General features: G+C 40.6%; 1 protein-coding gene across 1 annotated transcript; it reads right to left on the bottom strand.

The window, feature by feature from the left end:
- Positions 1-30: 30 nt before the first annotated feature.
- FIGNL1 (fidgetin like 1) lies at positions 31-27,892 on the bottom strand. The gene is made up of 3 exons (XM_081342940.1): positions 27,730-27,892; positions 18,687-18,769; positions 31-2,386 (listed from the first exon to the last, which is right to left on the bottom strand). The coding sequence occupies exon 3, from the start codon at positions 2,381-2,383 to the stop codon at positions 350-352; it is 2,034 nt and encodes a 677-aa protein (XP_081199066.1). The 5' UTR covers positions 2,384-2,386; positions 18,687-18,769; positions 27,730-27,892; the 3' UTR covers positions 31-349.
- Between the last annotated feature and the right edge of the window lie 98 nt (positions 27,893-27,990).

The raw sequence follows: 27,990 nt of genomic DNA, 5'->3' as shown, positions 1-27,990 counted from the left end.
CTTTAACCACTTCTACTCTCACCCCAATAATTCAGCACTAAAAATTTTGTATAACTTTATGCCTGGACGTAAACTAAATTTTACAAATAATTCCTGGATTCCTTTCATGAAAGGGAGTTGGGGAGGGTGCATTAAAGTTAATAATGCACTTTATTAACATTAAATAAATGTAATGTTATATAAAAATATAGCAAGGCACAAAAGAACAATATGGTGAATTTTTATAGAATTCTACTAGTAAAAATAATAGACTCTTAAGCAAAACAATTATCTAGAAAAAAACTATTTTTCTCAAATTTATTAGAATATTAATATTTCAAAACTGAATATGCACACAAATTAATTCTTCTTATCTTCCACTCCCAAACATTTGATTCCAAGTTTCATATAATTCTAGATCTTTAGAAGACACACTGGGTCGAACAGTTTTGAAAGCACTCTCAAAATCTTGAAAAGCAATAGTTCGTACTTGTTCAGGTCTAATAGTTGTAATGTCAAGAGACTGAAGGCTGCGTATAGGACCTAGAGAAGCCTCTCGGCAAAGCTGGGTCATATCAGCCCCAGAAAAACCATCTGATTTCTTAACAATGAGATCAATTTCCTCTTCAGTTAGGGAACAATGTTCCTTTGACATTAGACAAGACACTATCTGCTTTCTGGCAGAAACCTCAGGAAGTGGAATGTAGAGTCTCTTCACCAGTCTCCTTCGGGCAGCCTCATCAATCTCTTGTGGTCGGTTGGTTGCACCTACAACTAATATACGATCTTCAGAAGAAGTAGCTGCTCCATCTAACTGGACCAAGAATTCAGTTTTTATTCTTCTGGAAGATTCATGTTCTCCATCTCCACGCTGGGATAAGAGAGAATCAATTTCATCAATGAAAATTACTGCTGGCTGCTGAAAGCGTGCCACTGTAAACAATGCACGGACCATCTTTTCTCCTTCACCAACCCACTTGGAAGTCAGTGAGGATGCACTGATGCTGAAAAATGTAGCCCCAGACTGGCAGGCAATGCATTTGCCAATAAGAGTCTTCCCTGTTCCAGGAGGACCAAACAGAAGAATTCCTTTTGGAGGGCCTCGTAATCCAGTGAAAATGTCTGGTCTCAGCATAGGCCATACTACTATTTCCTTGATAGTTGCTTTTGCAAACTCAACTCCAGCTATGTCATCCCAGTTTACTGGAGGCCCATGGTCCATGATTTCATGCATTATAAGTTCTATCATTTTAGGTTCTATATTCTTTAACCTTTCATCTATTGGATAAGTCAGCTCTGCAGATTCAGTCCCATATGATTTACATGGCATTCCTGTGTTCCCATTTCCATCTTGTTTGGGCAGTGGAGGAACAAACTTTCCAAATGGACCACGGGATCGTCCAGCTCCCAAAGATTTCTTTGTACCCCCGTAAGATGGTAATGGGGTATGCTGGGGTTGATTTTGGAATTTCTTTTGCTGATCAACCCACAGCTGTTCTTTTGCAGTTTTGAAACCAGATGCTTTGTTTTCATTATTTTTCTTTTCATTCCATGGAATGTTAGACCCTTCTATAGGAATCAACTTATGAATGGAACCAGAAGATATATTACTATTATCTTCACTAGACACAGCAAATGTTTTCCTTTTTCCCAGATTGCCCATTCTTGCAGGGAAAGCAGACTGAGCAGAAGATAAATCTTGCCCTGAACGAGAATTATTTGTGGACATCAGAGAACTATTAAATGCTGGTTGATTATTTCTAGTCAGGGTTCTAGAAGACACATCATTCATAGTCACAGGCAAAACAGAACATGCAACTCCTGCTTTAGGCAAGGAGAATATATCATTTTGATAACCCTTTGAAGTTAATGGCTTCTCACAAACCTCTGTTTCTTGAGTTACATAATTTGACAAACCAGCTCCAACCACAGATTCTCCATGACCAGTTGAGAGAGTAAGATTGGGAACATTTGAAGAAACAGACTCAGTGACCTGTTTATCAATGGATACATCTACTTGTGCCTTCAGAGGCCTCTCAAACTTTTTTCCGGACTGCATCATTGCTTGAACACACTTCAATTCCATCAAATTTTCTGTTGTCAAAGCAGACTGCCACTTGTCACTTTCATTCTGCTGATATTTTACCATAGTCAAAATATCTTTAGCATAGTTATTCAAGCCTCTTTCTATATTGTCAGAATCAATAATTTCAGAATATTTTTCTACATATGTTTTGAAAAGGTTGGCAGCACAATCCTGGGAAATATTTGAGTTTGCCCATGCATGCTGAATATGTAAAATTTGTGAACGATATGCATCTGCTTTTTGTCCTGGTGTAGAAGTATCAGAGGTAACAATAAAGTAATTCTTTTGCCACTCGCTCATATGTATGTCAGTTTGCATGATCTACAAACAAATAGACAAACAACAGAATAATCAGAATTGAGGATCCTTACATAGTCTAGGGGGCAGATTTCAAATTACAGTGTATTGATTCTTTTTTCACTTTTATATGACCACTATGTTATGTTTAGCAAATACTCCATATAGCATAGATAAGCAAATACTTCATTTTTCTGCATTTGTTATAGAAAATAAGCACAAATTCACTTAAAATGTTACATGGACAACTAAGTACAACTAACCTATTTTAGCTCCATCTGAAACAAAGGTTAACTAGCTAAGAGTATCTACATTCTTGAATTTTTAGAGCAAAGCTGTTTAGTCTGCCTCTAACATATATCTACGTAAGTATCCTTAAACATTTATTAATGTAAGGCTCATTAAACATAGCAGAACAGATGGCATACAGTCATGGCCGAAATTGTTGGCACCCCAGAAACTTTTCTAGAAAATCAAGTATTTCTCACAGAAAAGTATTGCAGGAACACATGTTTTGCTATACACAGGTTTATTCCCTTTGCGTGTATTGGAACACAACAAAAAAAGGGAGGAAAAAAAGCAAATTGGACATAATGTCAAATAAAACTCCAAAAATGGGCCAGACAAAATTATTGGCACCCTTTCAAAATTGTGGGTAAACAAGATTGTTTCAAGCATGTGATGCTCCTTTAAACTCACCTGGGGCAAGTAACAGGTGTGGGCAATATAAAAATCACACCTGAAAGCAGATAAAAAGGAGAGAAGTTCACTTAGTCTTTGCATTGTGTGTCTGTGTGTGCCACACTAAGCATGGACAACAGAAAGAAGAGAAGAGAACTGTCTGAGGACTTGAGAACCAAAATTGTGGACAAATATCAACAATCTCAAGGTTACAACTCCATCTCCAGAGATCTAGATTTGCTTTTGTCCACAGTGCACAACATTATCAAGACGTTTGCAACCCATGGCACTGTAGCGAATCTCCCTGGTCGTGGACAGAAGAGAAAAATTGATGAAAGGTTGCAACGCAGGATAGTCCGGATGCTGGATAAGCAGCCCCAAACAAGTTCCAAAGGAATGCAAGCTGTCCTGCAGGCTCAGGGAGCATCAGTGTCAGCGCAAACTATCCATCGACATTTAAATGAAATGAAACGCTAAGGCAGGAGACCCAGGAGGACCCCACTGTTTGCCAAAATGTACTTGAGTAATCCAAAATCCTTCTGGGAAAACATCTTGTGGACAGATGAGACCAAGATAGAGCTTTTTGGTAAAGCACATCATTCTACCGAAAACAAAATGAGGCCTACAAAGAAAAGAACACAGTACCTACAGTGAAATATGGTGGAGGTTCAATGATGTTTTGGGGTTGTTTTGCTGCCTCTGGCACTGGGTGCCTTGAATGTATGCAAGGCATCATGAAATCTGAGGATTACCAAAGGATTTTGGGTCGCACTGTAGAGCCCAGTGTCAGAAAGCTGGGTTTGCATCCGAGATCTTGGGTCTTCCAGCAGGACAATGATCCCAAACATATGTCAAAAAGCACCCAGAAATGGATGGCAAGAAAGCGCTGGAGAGTTCTGAAGTGGCCAGCAATGAGTCCAGATCTGAATCCCATTGAACACCTGTGGAGAGATCTTAAAATTGCTGTTGGGAAAAGGTGCCCTTCCAATAAGAGAGACCTGGAACAGTTTGCAAAGGAAGAGTGGTCCAAAATTCCAGATGAGAGGTGTAAGAAGCTTATTGATGGTTATAGGAAGTGACTGATTTCAGTTATTTTTTCCAAAGGGTGTGCAACCAAATATTAAGTTAAGGGTGCCAATAATTTTGTCCGGCCCATTTTTGGAGTTTTGTTTGACATTATGTCCAATTTGCTTTTTTCCCTCCCTTTTTTGTTGTGTTCCAATACACACAAAGGGAATAAACCTGTGTATAGCAAAACACGTGTTCCTGCAATACTTTTCTGTGAGAAATACTTGATTTTCTGGAAAAATTTCTGGGGTGCCAACAATTTCGGCCATGACTGTATGTGCCATCAATTTGTTGTTTATTTTAATTTATAGATAGATACTTTCAAGTAAGGGCACATAAATTAGCATCCACTAGCCAACAAAACATTTTCCTTTTCCAGAGAATAGTAAACTTGAAACAAAACAGTCTTAGATACCTTATCTGGACCTTATTGGCATGCATGCAGCAGAAATATATACATCAGACTTAAAAGAAAGAGAAATTTCAATGCAAGTAAGTATATTTCTTTTAAAGATTTCCCCACACACACAAAGCACATAATTAAACTGCAGTTTGTTACCAATTGTGATAATGGCACCGTCTTTTTCAAAGTAGACTCCCTAGGTTTAGATTATTAATCATAATGAACACTGATAATTTTTACTTTCTGAATTAGAGGTAGCATGCCTTACAAACCTGTTGGCTCGTTTGTATACAATATTAGTTTAAAAAATTCATATAGTTCTCTATCTACTCAAGAAACTCTGGACAGTGAACAGAAATGTAAAAAAAATCAAACCCAACAACTATTAGAAACAGGTCAAGATTCCTAAAAATCACAGTATCAGCTTAACAAACCACATTCACGAATTCCGGTTTGCTGACGCAACCACTGGAAGGTGAGCTTCCATGTCCGATTTGGCACCGCTGGGGGACCCTGGAAAGGGTTGAAAGTTGCCCTGTAGGGGTGACAAGCGAGGGGACCCCTGCTTGATCGCAGAGGTCGATAGCCCTTCTGCTCGATCTGGGCAGCCCTCCAAACTGGCAGACGAACGACCAGCCATAGAAATATGGCCTGTCACTAGGCTGCAGACAACCGAAGTCAAACTTACCACCAGGCACTTATAAAGCAGAGTGGGTGAGATCTGAACCTCTCTTCAATCCTAACTATTTTTTCTACCTGTATAAACTGCCCAAAGTATTTTCCCCCCTGTGGAGAGAGGGAAGGGAAATTCTATCCCAACCTCTAAAAATAGCAGCGACTGACTATCCAGGGGAGTTTAAAACGCTAAAAGAATAACCTGATTTTAACTGGATTTCTATCTTTATAAAATTCTAGGACTAAAAGATTTCTTAGAGTTGGGTTTTACTTACAAAAAAGAAATAAAATTGGAAAAAGGATTATAAAAATTTTGGACTTAAAAAAAATCTTAAATGGTAAGGGTGACATCTTGTGGCTAAACCTGATATTGCAACTTGTTATGTTCTAAAAGAGACTTGGCTTGAAGCCCAGACTATAGATAGGACTTTTGCAACCTCGGCAGATATCAGCTGTGAGAAGCCCAGCTGTGTTCTATAATCAGTGAAAAAATTATTTTCATTCTCTTGATTGTAAAGCTTTTAATTTAACACACCACTAAGAGAACATGGATGAAGATCAGGAACAGATTCCCTTTATGTTGAAAGCAATTTATGAAACTATTCTTACAGCTACTGATGAAATAAGAAGCTACAAAAAAGAACAAGATGTCAGCCTAGATCAGGGGTCGGCAACCCGAAAAAGGAAAAGAGCCACTGGGAACCGGTTCCATCACACATAAAAAAAAGTGGGAGCCGCGTGCGTGCGTCCATGCACGCGCATGCGCAAAAAACGCGTGCGGTTGTTTTTTTTTATGTGTGATGGAACCGGTTCCCGGTTGCGCGACAGTGATGGCCCGTCTGCAAAGCTTTGTAGACGGGCCGCGGTAGCTTTCGCAAGAAGCGGGGCCGCTACCCATTCCGAAAGCGGCAGCTTTGTAGACGGGCCGCGGTAGCTTTCGCAAGAAGCGGGGCCACTACCCATTCCGAGAGGTGCGCGCGCACCTCCCCAAACGTCGGCAGGTCTCCGTACCTCCGCGCGAACGGGCAGCGGCCCCGCTTGTTGCGAAAGCTGCCACGGCCTGTCTGCAAAGCTGCCGAAAGCAGCAGCTTTGCAGACAGGCCGCGGCAGCTTTCGCAACAAGCGGGGCCGCTGCCCGTTCGCGCGGAGGTACGGAGACCTGCCGACGTTTGGGGAGGTCTCCGGACGGCGGCGGCTTGGGAGAGGTGCGCACGCACTCTCCAAACCGCCGCCATCCCGTTTGCACAGCTGCTGTGTTCGTCAATGTTTGACGAACGCGGCAGGTCTCCGGACGGGATGGCGGCGGTTTGGCGAGTGCGTGCGCACCTCTCCCAAGCTGCCGCCGTCCCGTTTGCACAGCTGCCGTGAACGCAGCAGGTCTCCGGACGGGATGGCGGCGGCTTGGAGAGGTGCATGCGCACCTCCACTCTTCGGAAAGGTGCGCGCGCACCTCTCCGAAGGGGCGGTGCCACTCTCCATTTGGAGAGGTGCGCGCACACCACTGCCCGTTCGAAGAGGTGCGCGCGCACCGGGCGGCTGGGAGCCGCAGGAGACGGCTCAAAGAGCCGCATGCGGCTCCGGATCCGCGGGTTGCCGACCCGTGGCCTAGATATACGAACCCAAACTTTGATTACAACTAAAGAATTAACTACACAGAAAATAATATAATAAGTGGAACAATTAAATACTATGATAGAAGATTCAACTGATCAACATAGTTAAAGGGACTGACAACACTGAAAATAGAAAAGACTTTCTATATAAACCAGAAGAAACCTAGGATCAAGAAGAAGAGCAAACCGAAGGGAAGATAAATATTTCAGGACAACTACGTTGAGATGAAAAAATAGACGATTTGTTAGCCCTTCCAAAAAAATGGTGACTGGTTGGCCTCTTTTTTATCTCAAACAATATACATAATAACAGAGGGAGATCTATTTGATGGCCTAAAAGCACAGATATGGAAGGCGAGTTGGCAAAGAAAGAAAGCTAGAATAAGGCTGAAGAAAATTGGGGTTTTGACTTATTAGTGAGGACTAAAATAGAATATACTCAAATAGACATGATGTGTACTTTGAATACTAGATTTTGTTATGAACTGAGATAAAGAAAACTTTGGTCATTTAAAACTTGGAAATATAAAGTTACATTTGAATATTGATTTGTTTATAAAGGTTGAATGTAAAAGCTATTAAGATATATACCGTATATACTTGAGTATAAGCCGAATTTTTCAGCCCACTTTTTGGGCTGAAAAATCCACTTCGGCTTATACTCCAGTGAACAAAAAAAAAAGAACTGTCCCTTCGTTCGGGCCAGGCTGCTGAGAGAAGGGAGCGGCAGAGCCTTGCGGAGCTGCTCCCTTCGGCTCCTCTTTGTTCAGGCCAGGCAGCGGAGAGAAGGGGCAGCAAAGGCTTGCAGAGCTGGTAGAGGAGGCGGCAGTCCGGCGTTTGCGTTTTTTTGTGTGCCGAGCCCCGTGGGCCCGACACACAGGAAGGGGGGAAATGCCGGAATGCCGCTTCCCTACCAGCCATTCCCGTGGGTCTGACACACACACGCACGCACGAGGGGGAGAAACAACGCTGGACTGCCGCCGCCTCTACCAGCTCTGCAAGCCTCTGCCGCCCCTTCTCTCCGCTGCCTGTTCCGAACGAAGGGGCGTCCCTTCGTTCGGGCCAGGTTGCTGAGAGAAGGGAGCGGCAGAGCCTTGCAAAGCTGCTCCCTTCGGCTCCTGTTTGTTCAGGCCAGGCAGCGGAGAGAAGGGGCAGCAAAGGCTTGCAGAGCTGGTAGAGGCGGCGGCAGTCCAGCGTTTCCCCCCCTCATGCATGCGTGCGTGTGGCAGTCCGGTGTTGTTTCCCCCTCGTGCGTGTGTGTGTGTGTGTGTGTCAGACCCGCAGGAATGGCTAGTAAAGGTGGCGACAGTCCGGCATTTGCGTTTCTCTGTGTGTCAAGCCCCGTGGGCCCGACACACAGGAGAGGGGGAGATGCCGCTTCCTTACCAGCCATTCCCGCGGGTCTGACACACGCACGCATGCATGAGGGGGGGAAACGCTGGACTGCCGCCGCCTCTACCAGCTCTGCAAGCCTTTGCTGCCCCTTCTCTCCGCTGCATGGCCTGAACAAAGAGGAGCCGAAGGGAGCAGCTCTGCAAGGCTCTGCCGCTCCCTTCTCTCAGCAGCCTGGCCCGAACGAAGGGACGCCTGGGGACGAAGTTCAAGGCCTGGGGGGGAAGCAGGAGGGGCGCCGGCCATGGTGGGGTGGCGGCTGCCCTCCGGCGCTGCCTGCCGCCCAGGAAACACTGCGCCTCGGGGGTCGGCAGAAACGCGGGAGCAGCAGGAGGGCCGGCGGGGCCAGTCGGGCCTTCGCCTCCTCTGCGACGGACAGGGAGGGCAGGGCATGTAAGTATTTTCCGGCGTATAAGACAAAAAACCTTGAAAAACCTCTTAAAAGTAGGGGGTCGTCTTATACGCCGGGTCGTCTTATACGCCGGAAAATACGGTATATCAAATATATTCATTTTATCAGGATATATTAATTATAATATTTCCTTTTCAGATCTGAGTTAAAGATAGATGAAATTGACAAAAAACTACTGTAAGAATTGAATCTGGAGTGTTTCAGAATGTGAATGAAAGTGAGGCATGGATGTATATTTTTTTCTGTATCAGCTGAACATATGTAACAATATATCATAAAAGTGGTGGAACTAGAATAAAAACTGGTGATAAAATTACTCAAATTGAGTCCCGTAAATCGTATTTCATTACTGAAACTAAAGAAGACATAGAAAAGCTTATTATGGAAGCAGAATGGAAAGTAAAAAATATTATTAAATATTAACTGCTGTAAATAAATCCCAGCTTAGCAAAAATTATTTAGTGTTATTTGTTTATTTATTAGAAGGCATGCTTAGCAATATTACACTTGATGAAGAAATGCGAAGAAATGCTCAAGAACAGATAAAAGATGGATCGTGTACTATAAAAAGAAGAAATTAATCATTGGAAGGAAGGCAATTATGATATGAAAATTTTCAATAGGATAAAATGGTTATGCTTATAAAGATAAGAATATTTGAGGCAACATTTTTACAATGGTAATGCACTACTGTAAAAGTTGGATACTGAGAAAGAATGAGTATAAAAAACATGTTTGAACTAATGGAATGGAGGATCCTTACTAAAATTACCATGCATCAAAAAAAGGATCAAAGTTCAAAATATTTTTTTGCATGAAAGCAGTTTTATTTATAGATCCATTCATATTATAAACCATAATTTCATACAGCTCACAAAACAATAATATAAAAACAGTAAGAGTCAGCCTTACTTAAACAAACCAGACAGGAACATGATCAGATAGGCTAATTCTACTTTACTGTAAAGCAGAATCTTGCAAGTCCAAAAATGCAATTCTTTTACTGTCTCCTTTACAGCCCAAGAAACTAGGAAGGTCTTTTCTAAGCCTTTTGCCTGTCCATTGCTGTCCCTTGTTTGATCATTCCCTAGGCAGCATTTCTTGGCCCCTTCTATCAAAAACGGGCTAAGCACTAACCCTCAAGCTGAGTAATTCACATGCTATCCATCAGCACAAGCAACATGGTTTCAGAATTGTAGCCTGACCTGAACCCTGACTAAAAGGGTCCAGATAATCCATTTCTTCCAGGGCTTTCTGAAACTAAATACTGACTATCTTCTTAACAACTTTCCCTAAAAAGGAAAGAGTGAAGATTGGACATAAGTTGTCTAATGTGGTCAGATCCAAGGATGGCCTCTTGAGAAGGAATTGGATCACTACTTAATTCAAAGCGGGCAGCAAACCCATTTGTATAATGAAGTGTTAATCACCATTTAGACCCAACCATGTGTCACTTATCAGGCCTTAATGAACCCAGGGAGGTGATACCGTTTTCCCGAAAGTAAGACCTACCCCGAAAATAAGCCCTAGCTTGATTTTTTTAGATGACCTAATATAAGCCCCAACCCAAAAATAAGCCCTAGTTTTGGGACGAGGCACATACTAAAAATCAAGCTAAGGTGGAGGTGGGGGATGAGCTGCCCCACATGCCCCACACCCACTTATCTTGCAGCCAGGCCTCTCTTTGCCAGCCCACTTCTTCTGTGGAGTCCCCAGGCCTGCATTTTGCAGTCAGGCCTTTCCAGAAGGCCTCTGCAGCCGAGAACCGAGCTATGGAAATCCATAGTTTGGTTATCGGCTGCAGGGGCCTTCTGGAAAGGCCTGATTGCAAAATGCAGGCAGGAGCTCCATTTCCAGCTGCAGAATGAAACTGCTCCTTTGACTGCAGAAGAAATAGGCCAGCTGGTCGTGGCTGCCGGTGCTGAAGGTGAGTGGAAAAGACACACATGCACCCTGAAAATAAGACCTGGTGCCTCTTTTGGAGGCAAAAAAACCGCAGTCTTATTTTCGGGGAAACACAGAACACACAGGCCATAAAACCTGTCATCAAATCAAATCAAATAGCTTTATTATGGCTTTGAAAATAATAAATATAGTAAAAATGAAAGTTTAATATAGCAATTTGTTATTGGAGAAAGAAAAAAACAAGACAATAAAACAATATATCTAATTTAAAATTTTTGTCCAGTTGTATAAGTTTGTGAAGATATTTTGTCACTTAGTATGTGAGTGCTGAGTTAGCATGCCTTAAAAATAATAAACATAAAATGTAGATGTATGGCCCTTGCATTTGGAAATGATTGGGACAATCAGTGCACATCTTTGGGCATCATAGAAAGGGTGCCATATGGGGATTAGAGTTTCTATCTCCCTACACAAGGGCAAAGTTTCTGTAAATAAGGAGTCCCATGAAATCTTCCCATCAGTAGAGCTGATGGGAGGTTATCAAAGCATGCTCTAGAAAAGGCCCATCTGTATTTGCTTAGAATTAAATTGTGTAGTACCATGCAGTAGAGGGCTTATGACTGTCTTAACATTTGGCAATAGAATTCAGGGGCACTAGTAATATAATTTTGGCAAACAATGTCCCTGATTTTTTCTTTTACTATTGATTTGGCCTTCTCTAGTGTTGATTGGCCTAGATATTTCGGAAAGCCAAGACCACAAAGTCCTGCTATGCACATATCATGTCAAAGAAATTGGTAATTGTTTGACTCTAAATTCTGAGATTAGCATCCTGGTCTAGGCATGAGCTTTTATACTTTCAATGTTAGCTACAAGTCTCAATTTTGCATTGGAGGTACATTTTGGAGTGCCAAACAAGGCCCTGAAAAAATTTAATTGAATGACTTCATAAGCCATTATGAAGGTTTGTGTATGGGCCAAGTTGTATCTAGTGGGCAAGTGTTCTAGTTGTATACAATTTAACTGCTGGGATGTAATTTCCCCCATTGCCTATAAAATTTAATTATTATTTGTGTAGTCCTTTGGGTAGTTGTGGCATAATTTAGTGGCTGTTAATTTCTTCGAAGCCTGAAATATCATGTCCAAGTATTTAAAACATTTAACCTGTTCCAACTCATGGGAATCAATTGTCCACTTGTGCTTTTGTCTTTTCATAGAAAATTTAAGCTTTGTTTTAATTGTTCCTCATTATAATGGGATGCTGGGATTCTTAATGCTTGCTTTAAGGCAAGGAAACAAGAATTACATTATCAACACAAGAGTAAAATTCGGAGATGTTTACTGGCTAATTTAGGAGCATGGATATCCACTCTCTGGAGAATTTTAATCAAAGAATGATGTATGTATGATGTATCCTTGTTTCACCCCTTGACAGTCTGAATAAAGTCAGAAAGTTCCCCTCCCTGGATACATTTTACTCTAAGCCTGGTTTTAGAGTACAGTTTAGGAAATTAGGAGCAGGAGTCTTTTATCTATAGTAGATCTGCTCAGAATGTTCTACTTACTCTTGAGATATTAGCAAAAGCTGCTTTAAAATCAATAAAGGCTGCATATAAATTCAAGTCAAGAGTGGTTTGTATATTATTTGTCAGATGCTGATGTACTAGGAAATGATCTATAACAGAATGTCCCCATTGAAACTCTGCCTTCTCTGGGTGGATTATTCTCTCTATTATCCAGATTTGGAATTCGGTAAATAATTACCTGCTAATGATTGTCAATATTTTATAACTGGTCTATAATTAGCTAGATCAATTCTGTTGCCTTTTTTAACAGAGGACAATTATGATCTCCTCCCAGGCTTTGGTTGTCTCAGTGATGTATGAAAATAAAGAGGCCAATACAGGGGCCCACCAATTTGAACTGGATTTAATTAACTTAGAGAGGATACAATCACTACGGAATGCTTGGTATTTATGGTAGGTTTTACTTCCTTGCACGTGACTGGGGGCCACTGCAGTAACGAGAATAATGATATATCCATCACATAGATACTAGCATGTAGATCCCAACAGAGATCTTAGGTACCTAGATACCTAAGGAGATAATACAACGGAGTCATGTAATGTTACTTGAACAGTTATAGTATGCCAAAATATAGAGGGATTTTTGGGCTTTGTGATTGTGATTACTGTAACCATTTTTTTCCTGTGATGTTGATCTTTTTTTCCAGAAAGCAAGATGTTTGTCTTTTTTGTTCCTTTAGAATTTGGATAGAATCTGGTGATGTTGACCTCGGATAAGATAGCAGAGGATTCCAATAATACTGCTTTGTCAGTGAGGATGTCAGCCCTATTGGACTCAGGTTGTACCAAGTGTGTAGTTAGCCTGGAAGTCATAAAGAAACTAAGACTGAGACTGAGGGTGCCCCTAACCTTCTGCCATTGGATGGGTCAGTGGCAGGGGGAGCCCAGGGTCACTTCGTAATGGAGCCTGTGGAAATGAGGATGGGTAGCCACAAAGAGTTCTTGAGTTTTATAGTAGCACCCGGGATAGAAAGACCCCTCTTACTTGGACTGACTTGGCACCACAAGTGGAACCCTCTTGTGAATTGGAGAAAAAGGCTCCTAAAAATCCGGTCTCTGCCGGATACATATCCCTCATACATAGCCAAAAAAACCAATATGACAAAGGAATTGGGGGCTGCTATACAGGAACTCACCAAGGGAGAAGAGAAAATCCTGAGGGAATACTGGGACTTAAGGGAAGCGTTCAGTGAGACAGGATCTGATGCACTCCTGCCCCATGGACTGCAGTATAGAGATCTTCCCTGAGGCAAAGTTCCACAAGCCAAAAATCTGTTTGGTGACTCCGCATGAGCTAGATAAGTTGTGCATCTTTATTTACAAGAACCTGAAACGAGGTTTCATCTATGCAGGCAGACGTGTGGCTGCTGCAGTGTTATTCTGGGAGGAAAAAAGACGGTAACCCCTGTCCCTCTGCATTGATTACAAAGGATTAAATGCTGTCTGTGTGGAGAATGTTTATTTGTTGCCTCTGATGAAAAATATGCTGACATATTTAGCCAAAGGAGAATTTTCACTGTTGGATTTGAGAGCTTATTACAGAGTTTATATCAAAGATGGAGATGAATGGAAAATGGCCTTCAACTGCCCATTGGGCTGTTTCCAGTTCCGTGTGCCTTGGGTTACAAGAGGCACTCTCTGTTTTCATGCAATTGATCATTGAGGTGCTGCATGAATATCTTTACAAAGGGGTCCTGGTGTACTTAGATGATATTCTAATATATAGGGAGACTATGGAGGAGCACAGGAAGTTAAAGTTAAACTTCAGATCTGCTGAACTTTATGCTAAATTGTCCAAGTGTGAATTCCATCAAGACAAAATTGATTACTTGGGCTGTCGAATATCTCATGAAGGATAGACATTGAAAAGGTGCGGGTGATTTGGGAGTGGGCACCCTCCCAAACTACAGAGCTTCCTTGGGTTTGCAAACTTTTACCAGCAATTCATCCTTTCCTTTGCCAAGATTGCATTGCCATTGCCAACCTCTTGAAAATGAAGGGAAAGAGTAAGCCTAAGCCTCGTCAGCTACTTGAGTGGTCGATAGAACGCCTGGCAGTGTTTGAAAAACTCAAGCAGCTATTTGCTGCCAAGCCAGTGCTAAAACACCCTGACAGTCCGTTTATGATCCAAGCTGATGCTAGTGACATGGCTGTGGGAGCTGTGCTACTGAAGGCGAATGCCGAGGGGTTTTTGCAACCTTGTGCTTACACCTCCAAAAAGTTAACTGAAACTGAAAGGAGGTGGGCAGTCTGTGATAAGGAAGCATTTGTTATGCAATGGGCAATGATAACTTGGAGTCATTTCCTGAAAGGAGCTAAGCAACCCTTTGAGGTGTGGACTTATCACAAAAACCTGGAAGCCTTGAAAACCTCAAGGAAATTGTCCCTAAGCGAGTCTGATGGGCACAGTACTTTAATCATTTCAATTTTGTGCTGAGTTATATCCCTGGGGGGATAAACTTCAAGACTGATGCTTTATCCAGATTGCCTCAGTATTATAATGCTAGACCTGAAGTAATCCGGCCAGTTATCCCTTCTAAGCAGTTGGCTGCTCTGGTGACTACTAGGGCTCCGAAAAAACTGGAGCATGAGCTACCAAGCGAGTTGTGCATAGAGTTGAAAGGAGCATTAAAAGGCGATGAGTGGTTTGTCCCATTCCAATGACTGCTCCATGAGAGATGGCCTGGCATGGATTGCAGCCACACTGTATGTACCCTCCAATCTACGGGGTCCTATCCTACAGTGACTTTATAGTAGAGCTGTTCTAAAGTGGGGGGAACAGTTATTTGTGTCATTACAGATTTTTTTTCTAAACAAGTGCATTTTGCTTCTTGCTCTAAGATCCCATCAGCTAAAACACTTGCTAAACTTTTTATTCAACACATGTATAGGTTACTCAGGGTTCCTGACCGCATCATTTCAGGTAGATTTCAATTCCCAGTTTGGGCAGGATTTCCTTAAGTTATTAGGCTCCGCCCAGGGGTTAAGCTCCACCCATCACCCACAAACTAATGAGATGTGTGAACATGTTAACTCACTTTTGGAACAGTACCTTAGGTGCTATGTGAATTATCAGTAAGATAATTAGGCTGACCTAAAGCCATTGGCAGAGGTTGCTTATAATAACTCAGTGCATAGTAGTACCAGTTTCACCCTTTCAAGGCAGCTTCTAGCCAGGATTTCCCATACCAGAACTGCCCCAAGAGCCGCTTCTGACCCTGTTGCTGGTGGAGTGGATTAAACAGCTTCAACAAATCTAGCCGGTGTCGAGCCCCGCTGGCTCGCCACTCGCCGGAGCAGATACTCACTTCCCAACGTGCCTGCCAGTTCCCAGGCCCTGCAAGCACGCCCGCCGAAAAGCTGATGGCCGCACCGGTGCCTGCGCAGCCTTCCCCAGTGGCTGGGCCTCCAGTACAGGTCTTCGGGCCGTCCAGCAGGCCCACCGCATGGCTGACGGCTGCGCCTGCGCAGCCTCCCACAGCAGTCAGGCCTCCGGCACAGGTCCTTGGGCCTTCCGGCAGGCCTGCCAAGCATCTGATGGCCAGGCCTTCCCAGCACCTGGCTGGCCGCACAGATGGGGCAGAACACCACGGGACGGCGTGGGACGGCTGAGGCAAGCCAAACGGAACATGGCTACGAGACCGGGCCGACGGCAGGAACAGGCCGGACGCGGCGGGGGTCAGCGGGGCCTACGGTGGTCGGCAGGACCAGGCTGGGCGTCGTGGGGGTGAGGTCCCAACCGGTCCCGTCTGGGGACACAAGGCAGGGGGTGGTAGGGACTGGGGGTGTGCACAGCCCAGGTGGTGGGGACGTGGATGACAGTGGAGCGCGAGGAGAGGATCGAGGAGGGGATGTAGGGGCCCGGCTGGGGGGTGCCTGGCGGACTTACTGGATGGTTGCCGCCGTCACGCAGAACGCGGAGCAAGCGCACAGGGGGGAGATGGGCAGGGTCTTTGTCAGTTTGAGGGCGGATGTCGGTTTGTGTTGGGGTGTGTGTGGCTGGGGTGTGACCAGACGATAAAGGAGCGTTGGAGCAGGATGCTGTCAACGCTGACTTTGCTCTGGTTTAGTCGTTTGTTTGGCTGCAAGACGAATAAACATCATTTGTACCTTGGACGTGTCTGTGGTTTGTCGGCAAGGACGCATCATGATAGCCGGTAACATGTAAGGTCTTGGAAGATGCACATCAAGCCCATAAGAAGCAGGCTGATAAAAAGCGGGTGAAGCTAAAAGAGTTCCAAGTAGGTGATAAAGTCTATGTCAATGCTGCAAACATTGACATGTTTTTGCACTGACGATATAAGAGACAGCCTTTTGTTTAAACTGCTTCACTTTGAATCTTGAAGGGAGGGAATTTTCTAACGACTATTTTGAGATGATTAGAAAAGCCTGCGTACAGAATGAGAAGTGAGACCTCATATGTAAAGCTAATTGGATAATGTGATTTATGACGTGTAGATAAGGGTGGGGATTGTATGTGTGTTACGATGGGTTTGGGGGGAGGAGATTTCAGAGCCTGGCATCCCTCCATGAGTGCCGATGTTTCATTTCATTACTAAGACTTTTTAGATAAATAATATGCCTGCAATTTGTTTGAATTGTCTCATTCATCGGAACCATGACAGTCTATTTATCCACAAAGTACTTACAGACTACCCAAAAAGAAAAGAAATTGGGATCTAAATATGTAGGATCAATCCCAATTGTGAAAATTATAAACCCAGTTACTGTGCAGTTGGACCTGCCAAAGAATCTTTGATGGATCCACCCTGTGTTTCACTGTAGTCTGCTCAATCCTGAAAAGGTGACTCCTCTTTGCCGCACTCATCCCACCCTTCTGGTGCCCATTCTGACAGAGAAGGAACAGCATTTTGAAGTCAAGAAATTTTTACTCTGGAAAGTATAAAGGGAAAGTGCAATACTTGGCGGCATGGAAGCATATCCCACCTTCACAATTGGAATGGATGCCCGCAATGTTCATGCCCCTAGACTCCTTCAGGCAATTCACAGGAAATATCCTGATAAACCTGGACTAAGCAATGTTCCTTAACTGACTTTCTGTATTGTTTTCTCTTATGCCTTTTACTCTGTTTTAGGGATAACGCCTATGTTGAAGGGGGAAAAGCGAATGTCAGCCAGATTTCCAGCTTGCAGTTTGTAGCTTTCTTGCTCTTGGCTGCGATAGTAATGGGGGGCGGGGGGGGTTGACATTTGTATTTTTATATACTTGCCCTGTTCACCGCCCTGAGTCCTTCGGGAGAAGGGCGGTATATAAATAAAATTATTATTATTATTATTATTTGGGGTGGAGAAGTGAGCTCGTGTAAAGTGTTCCCATGAGAAATGGAAGGGAGGATCGCTACCCATCAATGGAATGGAGTTGTTACCAATGCCAACTGTTCTGGGCCTATGGAGGTATACACCATGTGCTCAAGAGGGTTTCTCATATCACATTGGACATTGATTGGTCTGCCTGAGTTGGACTCTGGGTGGAGGGATTTGGAGTCACTTTCAATGTGTAACTTTAGCACAGATTTTACTCAAATATTGCCTTGCTTTTGTTACTATCAGTTCATGCTTACTAAAAGTACCTCTTCCCTAAATCCATGGAGCTGGGAGTTTTCTTTCTTAGGATTTGAATGAGGCAGACTTGACAAGTTAACTAAGAGATCATGACACATGTCAAGTATTCTACTTTCTTGTGAGATGGTTGAGTTAGAGTATGACCCTAAATTACAGAAGATTGAAAAATATGTAGTTCCTTCCTCTAAGTGAAACCATTGGGTTATCTGATCTTAAAGGGGGAAATTCTCATCAGGCATTTTAAAAGAGGCCTTAACTTGGTTTCTAATGAGACCTTGTCTAATTTTGCAAATTAAAGGGAGGTAATCACTTTCAGTCCTGGAGATTGTGCCAAATCTTAAAGCAAGGTCTAGATTTCTGGAAATTATTAAATAAACTATGGTAGATAACTAGTGATCTGACCAAAAAGTAAATTGCCCAGTCTAATCATATTGGACAGAGCCATTTAACATTTGTAGCTTATTCCTATTTATGAGACGTAGCAGCCTAAAGCAGCTAACTTTATGTTTTGTATCTTTGTAGGATCTAGACATAAATGGTGGCACAATAGGTTCTTCAGGAGGATAGGTATTGAAGGGTTTATAGAGCAGTATTCCCCAACCTTTCTGGGTTGGCAGCCTGATGCGGGGGGGGGGGGGGGGGAGAGCTGTTTTTTGCAAGGGGCAGGTGCATGAGTGCACAGCTTCATTTGTGTTACCTGTAATTGCGAGATGTTGAGGAGGAATATAGAAATTAATGCACAATCAAGAAAATTAGTCAAAGACAAAGCTGATTCAGCATTTTCAAACCGAGGTAATTGTTTTACATTTTGGACACATACTTTGGAAGTATAAACAGACCAAGCCCCATTAGGTCTGCCACTTCCAAAGCTAGGTTGTACAAAGTCTAGCAGAGAAAAATAGCTGGGATTGAGAATTCACACCAAATACATGTCTCCTGCAAAAAGATTATAACAAATTTAGTCAGGAATCCTAGAAAGTCTGGATCTTTTTGTTTTGGGGCTTACCTGGCTTATGTTCCAAGAAAGGACAGGAAGAACACTGCAGGATGTAGTTGTCAGTTGGCTGGTTCTCCCTCAGAGTGCTGGCTCTGGATAAATGATCAGAAAAATGAACAATTGAGATGAGTAGATTATAGACTGAGGAAGAAGATGAGAACAGACTGCCTGCTGCCAGTTAGGGTGCCTAATCTCCTGAGTCTGTGGCAATTCCATAGAAGAAGTTTCACCAAAAGAACAAGTAGGCCCAGATTGGGGGTCAGAATATGTTAGCCATGTTCAGGGCTCCTTTGAAAAGAGTGCACTTGTGGGACTTCCAGTTTTGCGCCTGTAGCACATGGCCATGCAAAAGGAGACCTCTGCTCCCCACGGCTAATTTTGTCCTGCCAGGGGGACCCTAGATGAGTCTGAAGTCTTCCCAAAGAGGTGACCATGAAGAAATGATGGTGGTTGCTTTGTTTGATCCAGGGGAAGCCCCCCAACCCTACTTGTAGCCGAAGTCCGAGAGCACGAACCTGAATATTGGCGAACAGGGTCTTGGAATTGGTGAGAGTATTGATCTTCTTTTTTCTATCTACTAATTGAATCCTTGAGAAAGATCCCCAAAGCAAGAAAACCTCCAGAAGTGAAGGGAGGGGACTATATCCCCATTCCCTTATAGATGAAAGTGGCAAATTAATATTAATGTGGAAAGAGATATATTAAAATTCAATTTAAAATACTACAGTCTGGACAAATTTAGGAACTAAAAAACTATCAAGATTATACCATGAAGAGTTTTTTATGGAATTCTAAAAATATATAACAAAATAACTTTTTGATTGAAAAAAAATTGAAAAAAGAAACAACTGCTGACATCTAGTGGAGAATCAGAGAATAGAATACTAACAATAAGGACTCAGAAATTGGCAGAATGCCCAAAAATAATAATAAAAAAGCTGTTCCTTTGAATTGCAAATCACCATGAAGACAGCTGGTAACAAAGGAAGAGCCAGTTATAAGATTAAAAAGTGTCTGAAAAGGGGGGGGGGAACCCAAAACACCTGGACAGTTGCTTAAATTTAAGAACTGTTTATGGAAAAGAAAAACCTTGGCCTTTGGCTAATTTTTAGAGGAGAATCTACAGGAAGGATTTAAGGTGGCTTAACACACTGAACTGTAATTTTGATTGACTGATAAATTGACTCTTCAATAAAAACATTGATCATTCGAAGGGGGGGAGACAACATGGTTATCACATACGTGTCAAAAAATGACAGGACGCCACATTCAATATTTTCTACTGAAGGACTTAACCTGGAAAATCAGGGGCCTCTAGAAGTAATACTTGAAGGCATGATGAATACTTTCCAGGAGGAAATATATGCAATATTAGGACAAATAAAAATGACAATAGACTCAAACCATGAGGAAATTCGAAACAACTTTGATGATTTAAATAAGCATATTTCTAATCTAAATCTACAATTAAAAATACCCAGGAAATAACAACGAATGATCAAATAAATCAGATAACAGACCACAAATTAGAATATGACCAAATTGATGAAATAACCAATGAAAAGAATTACAATTTTACACAAACAGGAAAAATTACACAAGATTCTGATGCAACAAGAAAAATGGAATGGATTATAGAACTTCCAAGAGAATCATCAAAGTTTGGGAGAGAAACTATTTATCTTAATTACTTGATCTTTTGTATTCCCAACATTTGCAAAAACACAGGAACCTCGGTAAGTGGATGACATCAACTTGGAAAAATACTCGGCAAAAGACCAGAGACTCGCCCTACCAGATGGACTACTACATAAACAAACACTTGTTTGAATATGGTTAAAAGAATAGAGAAATTTTGAACATAAAGGGGACATATAACAAGAGGGATAAGAGATTTAAGTAATATAGTATGTCCCACAATATATGAAATGTAAAAATAGTGGGTTGATGTAATTTTTATTAATATAAGTGAAATATAAACTGATTAAAAAGGATGTTATACCTAGATATTATAAGACAGATAAAAAGTATTTTTATAATGCATAAAATATTGGGATGATGTACTTAAATGGGAAAATTTGGACAGTTAGATGACTAACATATGAAAAAATTAATGACCAATAAGAATTGGATTGAATATAAGGGAAATTAAGTGTAAACAAAAATTACAAAAATAGAATGGTGAACTAATTATTATTGTATTTTTTTTCTTAGTAAAATGTAAACCAAGACAACATGGTGTACACCAGGCACTGGAGATTGTTATAGTTAAAAAACAACCAAATATTTATATATATATATAAGAAAGTGCACTTGCAGGGATAAAAGGCAGGTTGTAGATGGGGTAGCCATTAGATGAATAGACTCAGGATCAATGCTGAGGGAAACCAGTGGAAGTGGGACTGCACTTTGACAGTCTGTTCTTCAAAGTCCAGCTGTGAGGAAATATCACCTGAGGAATGAGGGATTATGAAGAGATTGTGTTATTTGTTCAGCTTGGTGTTCCCTTCATCTCTCTGGGTTAATTTTGGGCTGAAATGCCTTTTTGGTGTGTTTTTTGGCATTCAGAAAATGAACAGGAGGGCAGTGGTAAAGTGCTGAGAGAACACTGACAAAGGCATTGATTTAACTACCTCAAGTTTGCAGATAATTGTTGATCTTCTGTAGAAAGGGTGCCAAATAAATGAGCTAGTTCATCATCTTTCATAGAGCTGGCTGATACCTGTATGAAATCAAGGGTATTATCCCTCCAGGGCTTAGCTGCATCTGCTCTTGGAGGTGGTGGAGCATACTGCTATGCAGGTCGTTGCTGGCTGTGTAAGAGCTCTGGAGCTTATGCTATTCTCTTATGTGCTTGGCTCTCCTCCCAGAATTTAGCAGAGGCCATACATTGGCAGATTCATCTAGATCAGTGTTTTTCAAACTTGGCAACTTTAAGAGGTGAGAACCAACTGCCAGTATGCTGGCGGGGGAATTCTGAAAGTTGAAATTCAAACATCTTAAAGTTGCCAAGTTTGAAAAATACTAATCTAGATAGTCAGCATTGTTCATCTTCATGCAAAATAATTATGAAAATTCTGTTCCTTGACCCATGTTTATTTCGTTAAAGATATTGCCTCTCCTATCTGCTTTAACTCCAAGACATTCACAGCAATCTTAGTTCTCTCTCAGGTCTTTGCAAGCTAGTTCAATGCACTATGGTAATTGCTATACCATGCCCATGCTTCTTGTTCCTAAACTTAGAAACTTTAAGATATGAGAACCAACTGTCAGAATGCTAGTCTGTTCTTTAAAGTCCAGTTGTGAAAAATATTACCTGAGATATGAATATTAGGAGGGTTATAAAGAGATCGTGTTACTTGTTCAGCTTGGTGTTCTTTTTATTTGCCTGGATGAATTTTGGACTGGAATGCCTTGTTTTTTGGGACTCTGGGCACTCAGAAAATGAACTTGTCAGCATTTCAACAGGAGTATGATTGGAGGAATTCCAGTGTTAAGGGACTCAGTTGCAACAGTCATTATTTGAGTATTTAATTGCCTTAAGTTTGCATATCATTGTTTGTTGGTCTTCTGTAGAGAAAGAAGTGAGCCAAATAAGTGAGCTAGTTCTTCCTCATCTTCCATAGTCAGCTGACATCTGTATCTTTGCTGTAATGAAATCAAGTGTTATGCCTCCAGTGCTTACCTAGATCTGACTTTGGAGTTAGTGGAACTTTCTTCTTTTTTATATATATAGGCCAGAAACAGACAGAACAAACAATAGAGGAAACAACTACATAAGTGGAAGAAGAAAGAGAAGATGAATCAAGAGGATGAGGGAACAGTAAGAGAGCAGAGGATTACGAGATCAACGACCTAAATATAAGTAAATCAAAATAGAGAAGGAAAATAGAATCTTTTCAGTGAATATAAATGGACTGAACTCCCCATCAAAAAGAAAAAAAATTCAACTACAGAAATTAACCATTGATATAATTTGTTTGCAAGAGACAAACATAAAAAAAATCATAAATTTTTGGAAAATCCATAACTTGGAAAACTTTACTACACATCAGCTCAACAAAAAATGAGCAGCTATATATGTTAAAGAGACTACATATTCTAAAATATAGGGACGTAGTGGCTCAGTGGGTTACGATGCTGAGCTTGTTGATCAGATGGTCAGCAGTTTGGCGGGTCGAATCCCAAGTGCCACGTAACAGAGTGAGCGCCTGTTACTTGTCCCAGCTTCTGTCAACCTAGCAGTTCTAAAGCATGTAAAAATGCAAGTAGAAAAATAGGGACCACTACGGTGGGAAGGTAACAGCGTTCCGTGCGCCTTTGGCGTCTAGTCATGCCAGCCACATGACCACAGAGACATCCTCGGACAAACGCTGGCTCTTTGAAATGCTCCGCTGTTTGAAACGGAGATGAGCACCGGCCCCTAGAGTCGGAAACAACTAGCACGCATGTGCGGGGGATATTTATATTCTAAAATGATTTTCAAATAGATTTTACATTTTATTTTTTCCTATGTTAACAACAGTGCACTTTTAATATATACAGTGCACTTTTAATACATTTTATATTCTAAAATGATTTATGTATATTTGGTAGAAATGGTAGAAATATTTTTAAATCAAAAACAGATACTTTTGATAGTAATATATGCACCAAATAACAAAGAAGAATTTTATCAAAATCTTCCCAGAAAAATAGTAGAAATGGAATATCAAAATATATGCTTAACTGGAGATTTCAATGCAATAGTAAACAGGACATTAGATTATAAAAGTAATAAATCAGGGAAACAAGGAAGAAAAAGATTACCTAAGACTTTTTTTAACATGACAGAGAAAATTGGTGTACAAGATATTTGGAGAGAAATGAACCCAGGAAAATCACAATATACATTTTATTCTAATAGTCATAAATCTTGGTCCAGAATTGATATGATTTGGATGACGCCTGAATTAAGGGTTAATATGCAGGAAATTGAAATAGAATTAGATATTTGGGCAGATTATAACCCCTTAAAAATGATGTGGAAAGGAATGCAGAAAAAAATAAGATGGACTTTGAATCAATCTATATTAAAAGAGAAAGAATTTACAGATTCAGCAACAAAAGAAATGGATTTTTTCTTTAAAGAAAATAAAAAAGATACAATATTACAAAATGTGTGGGATACAGGCAAAGCATATTTTCGAGGTATAGCAATAACATACACAATGAAAAAGAAAAGAAAAGAGACGTCAGTTGTTAAGAGGAAAATTTAAAAAATTAGGACTTGAACTACAAACCCACAAAAGAAAATATTGAAAAGAAAAATGGAAATAATAAAACATAAATTAAATTTAATAGAATCAGAAAAATTGGCACTGCAACTTAAAAGGACAAAGCCAAACTTTTTTGAAAATGCAAATAAACCAGGAAGATGATTAGCTTATAAACTTAAAAAACAGAAGGAGAGAAAATTGATAAACAATTTAGTAGAAGAAAAAGGCTGTTTACAATTTAAAAATGAAGCAATAAAAAAATAATTAAAGAATACTATGAGAAACTTTATGTTAAGGAAGAAACTTCATAGAAAAAATGATTCATATATGAAAATAATTTATCAAAAACTCTAGAAAACTTCAAGACTATCTTAAATGGAAAAATAACAATGATGGAATTGACAAGAGGCAATAAAAAGACAAAAAAATGAAAAAACACCAGGACCAGATGGATTCCTGGCAGTTTTATAAATGCTTACAAGATACATTAAGTTTACCATTGAAAGATATATGTAATGAACTTTTATTGGAGGCACTACAAAATCTTCACTTCAATAATAGCCGAGAGGCTGAAAAGATTTTTGACTGAATTTATACATCCAGATCAAAATGGATTTTTGCCAAAGAGATAAATAAAAAATAATTTGAGAGTAATAGAAGACATATTATGAACTGTATCCAGGGAAACTACTGGCATTAGTATTTTTAGATGCCCAAAAGGCATTTGGTAATGTTTCTTGGCAATTTATGATTCAACAACTAAAAACAACGGACTTTGGACAAAACTTTATAAATATGATTCAGACAATATATCAGGAACAAACAGCAAAAGCGATTGTAAATGGGAATTATTCAAAGAATTTTGCTATACAAAAAAGCACAAGACAAGGATGTCCACTATCCCCACTGCTATTTATCTTAACTTCACAAGTTTTAAATAGAAACATTAGGCAAGATCCAGAAATTAAAAGATTGAAAATAAAAGGTGAAACCTATAAATTGCAAGCATTTGCAGATTATTTGGTATTCATTCTAGAGAAGTGGTGGCGAACCTTTTAGAGACCGAGTGCCCAAACTGCAACCCAAAACCCACTTATTTATTGTTGGGTGCCAGGTGGGCGTGGCCCACTGGGTGGGTGTGGCTGTGGTAGTCATGGAAGATTGGGTGGGTGTGGTTACCTCAATGTTGCTCGTGGGGAGGGACACCTGTGGGGGGTGGACAGGGTTGGAGGAGCTCCAGGAGGTCTCTGGCAGGTGGTGCGATAGGCAGGAGACTCATCCTGTGGGGTGGGGTGAGGCAGGCTGGGGGTGCCACTGCCATGGGGCAAGGCAAGGGCTGGGGCAGCTGCTGCCTGACACCATCAGCCTCCGCACACAGAGGCCAGCGAGTGCATGGGGGCCAATGGTGTCTGTCAGTAGCCACAGCCTAACGGCCCTTCAACAGGCGCACTCTGGGGCTCCGCAGCCTGTCGCCAGCAGTTCAAAGAAGCCGCCTCCGAGATGAATGGTTGGCCAACAGCTGAGGAGGTGCAGTGGGTGGTGCCTGGCAAAAGGAGAGCATGCGAGGCCAGGAGGGACAGGATGGGGGGGAGGGAAACCAGCCGTGCCGGGATGCATTCAGCCACGTGGGATCTCGGCAAATTAGCAGTTGCCACGTCTGGGGCATGGCGCGGGTGCCCACAGAAAGGGCTCTGAGTGCCACCTCTGGCACCCGTGCCATAGGTTTGCCACCACTGTTCTAGAGGAACCTTTAGAGATGATTCCTAAACTGTTGGAAAAGAGAGAACAATTTGGAGAGGTAGCAGGATTAAAGACAGAGAAAAAACTAAAGTGATAGTTAAAAATCTTATATAAACAAAAAATGCAATTATCAGAAAAAATAGAATTGCAAATAGTCAAAACGGTCAAATACTTGAGAATATATCTGACAGCAAGATGTTCAACAATAAAAGAAGATATTAAATTGTTAAATCAAATGAAGCTTGATTTGGAAAAATGGAAGAATCTGCAACTGTTGACGTTAGAAGAATTGCTACAGTGAAAATGAATATATTACCAAAAATTCTATTTTTGTTTCAAACAATACCTATAAAACTAGAGAAAAAGATTCTTTGAAGATTTAAACTCTAATTCAAAAATTTATTTGGCAAGGAAAGAAAGCTAGGATTAAATTGAAAATGTTACAAGAAGCTAAGGGAAATGGAGGTTTTGGCTTACCAAAATGGGTTTTATACTATCAAGCATCAGTGCTAACATGGATAAAAGAATGGAAAACTCTTAGAAATAAAAGATTGCTGTGCTTGGAGGGACATGACCTACAACTTGGTTGGCATGTTTTTTTATGGTATGGAAAAATAAAATACATAAATACTTCCAAAAACAATATATTAAAAGTGCACTGTTGTTAACATAGGAAAAAATAAAATGTAAAATCTATTTGAAAATTCCAGGCTGGCTCTCAACAATGGAAGCATTTGTACATCTAAATCTAGTCAGTCTTGATAAAATATGGACATATAAATATATTCTGAAGGGAACTTAAAATCCAGGCAAGAGATGGAAAATCAGGGCATCGATTTAACATTGTGGTCACATTTACAAATGCAAGTGAGATATGGCAAAGATATTAAACAGTATGGATTTTATAAAGAGCAGACTATGTTTGACCAGACATTAGTAACTTCCAATGAAAAGTTAATTAAAAAATGTACAATTTCTTATTAAATCTGAAAATGGAAGATGAACAAGTAAAAGAGACAATGATAGTATGGGCAAAGAATTTTGGATATAATATAGACTTAGAGAAGTGGCAAACTTTGTGGGAAAGAAACTATAAATTGATAATGTCAGCTTCGTATAAAGAAAACTTATACAAAATATTCTATAGATAGCACTTGTCACCAACAAGATTAGCAAAAATGTTTAAAAATATGTCAGAGAAATGTTGGAAATGTAAACATAAATCAGGTACTTATTATCATGTGGTGGACATTTGCTAAAGCAAGGAGATATTGGTCAAAAATTCAAGCACATCCCTGATTTTACATGTGATAACAGCGGCAAGAATTATATTTGCACAATACTGGACGAATGAAGAAATACCACCAGAAGAAGAAATAATTTAAAAAATACTAGACAATGCAGAAATGGACAGACTTACTTTAAGGTTGAAAGAAAAAGAAGAAACAGAATATTTTCAAACTTGGGTCCTATTTTATCAATGGTTAGAGAAAAGATTTAGGGATTAGGAATTTAATTTGTATTAATGAATAACATACTCAGACAACACGTATTTGTTGAATGATTACTATTGAATTCTGTTAAAAAAGTCAATAAAACTTTATACAAAAAAACCCCACAAAGCCTGAAGGAAAAAAGGAAGGATGGAGAAGAAGCTAGAGCTTAAATGAACACAGTAATAATTAGAAATTTTGTTTCTCGAAGTGCACTTCAATTTATTTTAGAAATCCTAGCATGGCTGATCTCTAATTCCCCGGCTGTGAATTGAAGACTAAACTTTAATCTCAATTCTGTGTTTATTTACATTGGAAGTAAAACCGCTCAAACTCACTGAGTCTAATTCTGAACCTGCAAATAACATTATGCCTAAACGCAAAACTTTTAAAATAAAACATCAAAACATTACAAATATTCTCATGGTACCGCAATGATTATGTAATAAAAAATTGAATTTAAACATTTTACCAAAAAAAGCTCACCACGTTCACTTTAGTCTGTCTTTAAAAAAGGTGAAAATGATTCCTGTATGTATCTAAATGTATAGTAAAACTCACCGAATCTTAACATATGTCGCGTGGAAACTAGTCACACTTCCTCCCTGCGAGTAGCCATCTTGAAACATTTGATCACTTTTAGCAACGAGTTTATTGGACGAATTCCTAGAACAGACCCTGAATAATCCGCCTAAGAGGCGGAAGGAGAGATTTCTTTACAGTTTACAGAGGAACAGTTTCATGTTTCCCAGCTAATTGCGGCAAATCAAATTGCTCAATTTGCGGCTTTTCAGGGAATTCGATCTTTATTATTATCATTTT

The sequence above is a fragment of the Vipera berus genome (assembly GCF_964194415.1).
Source record: "Vipera berus genome assembly, chromosome: Z".
NCBI classification, from domain to species: Eukaryota; Metazoa; Chordata; class Lepidosauria; order Squamata; family Viperidae; genus Vipera; species Vipera berus.
Note: the sequence above shows the minus strand (reverse complement) of the source record. Positions and strands in the feature narration are given on the sequence as shown.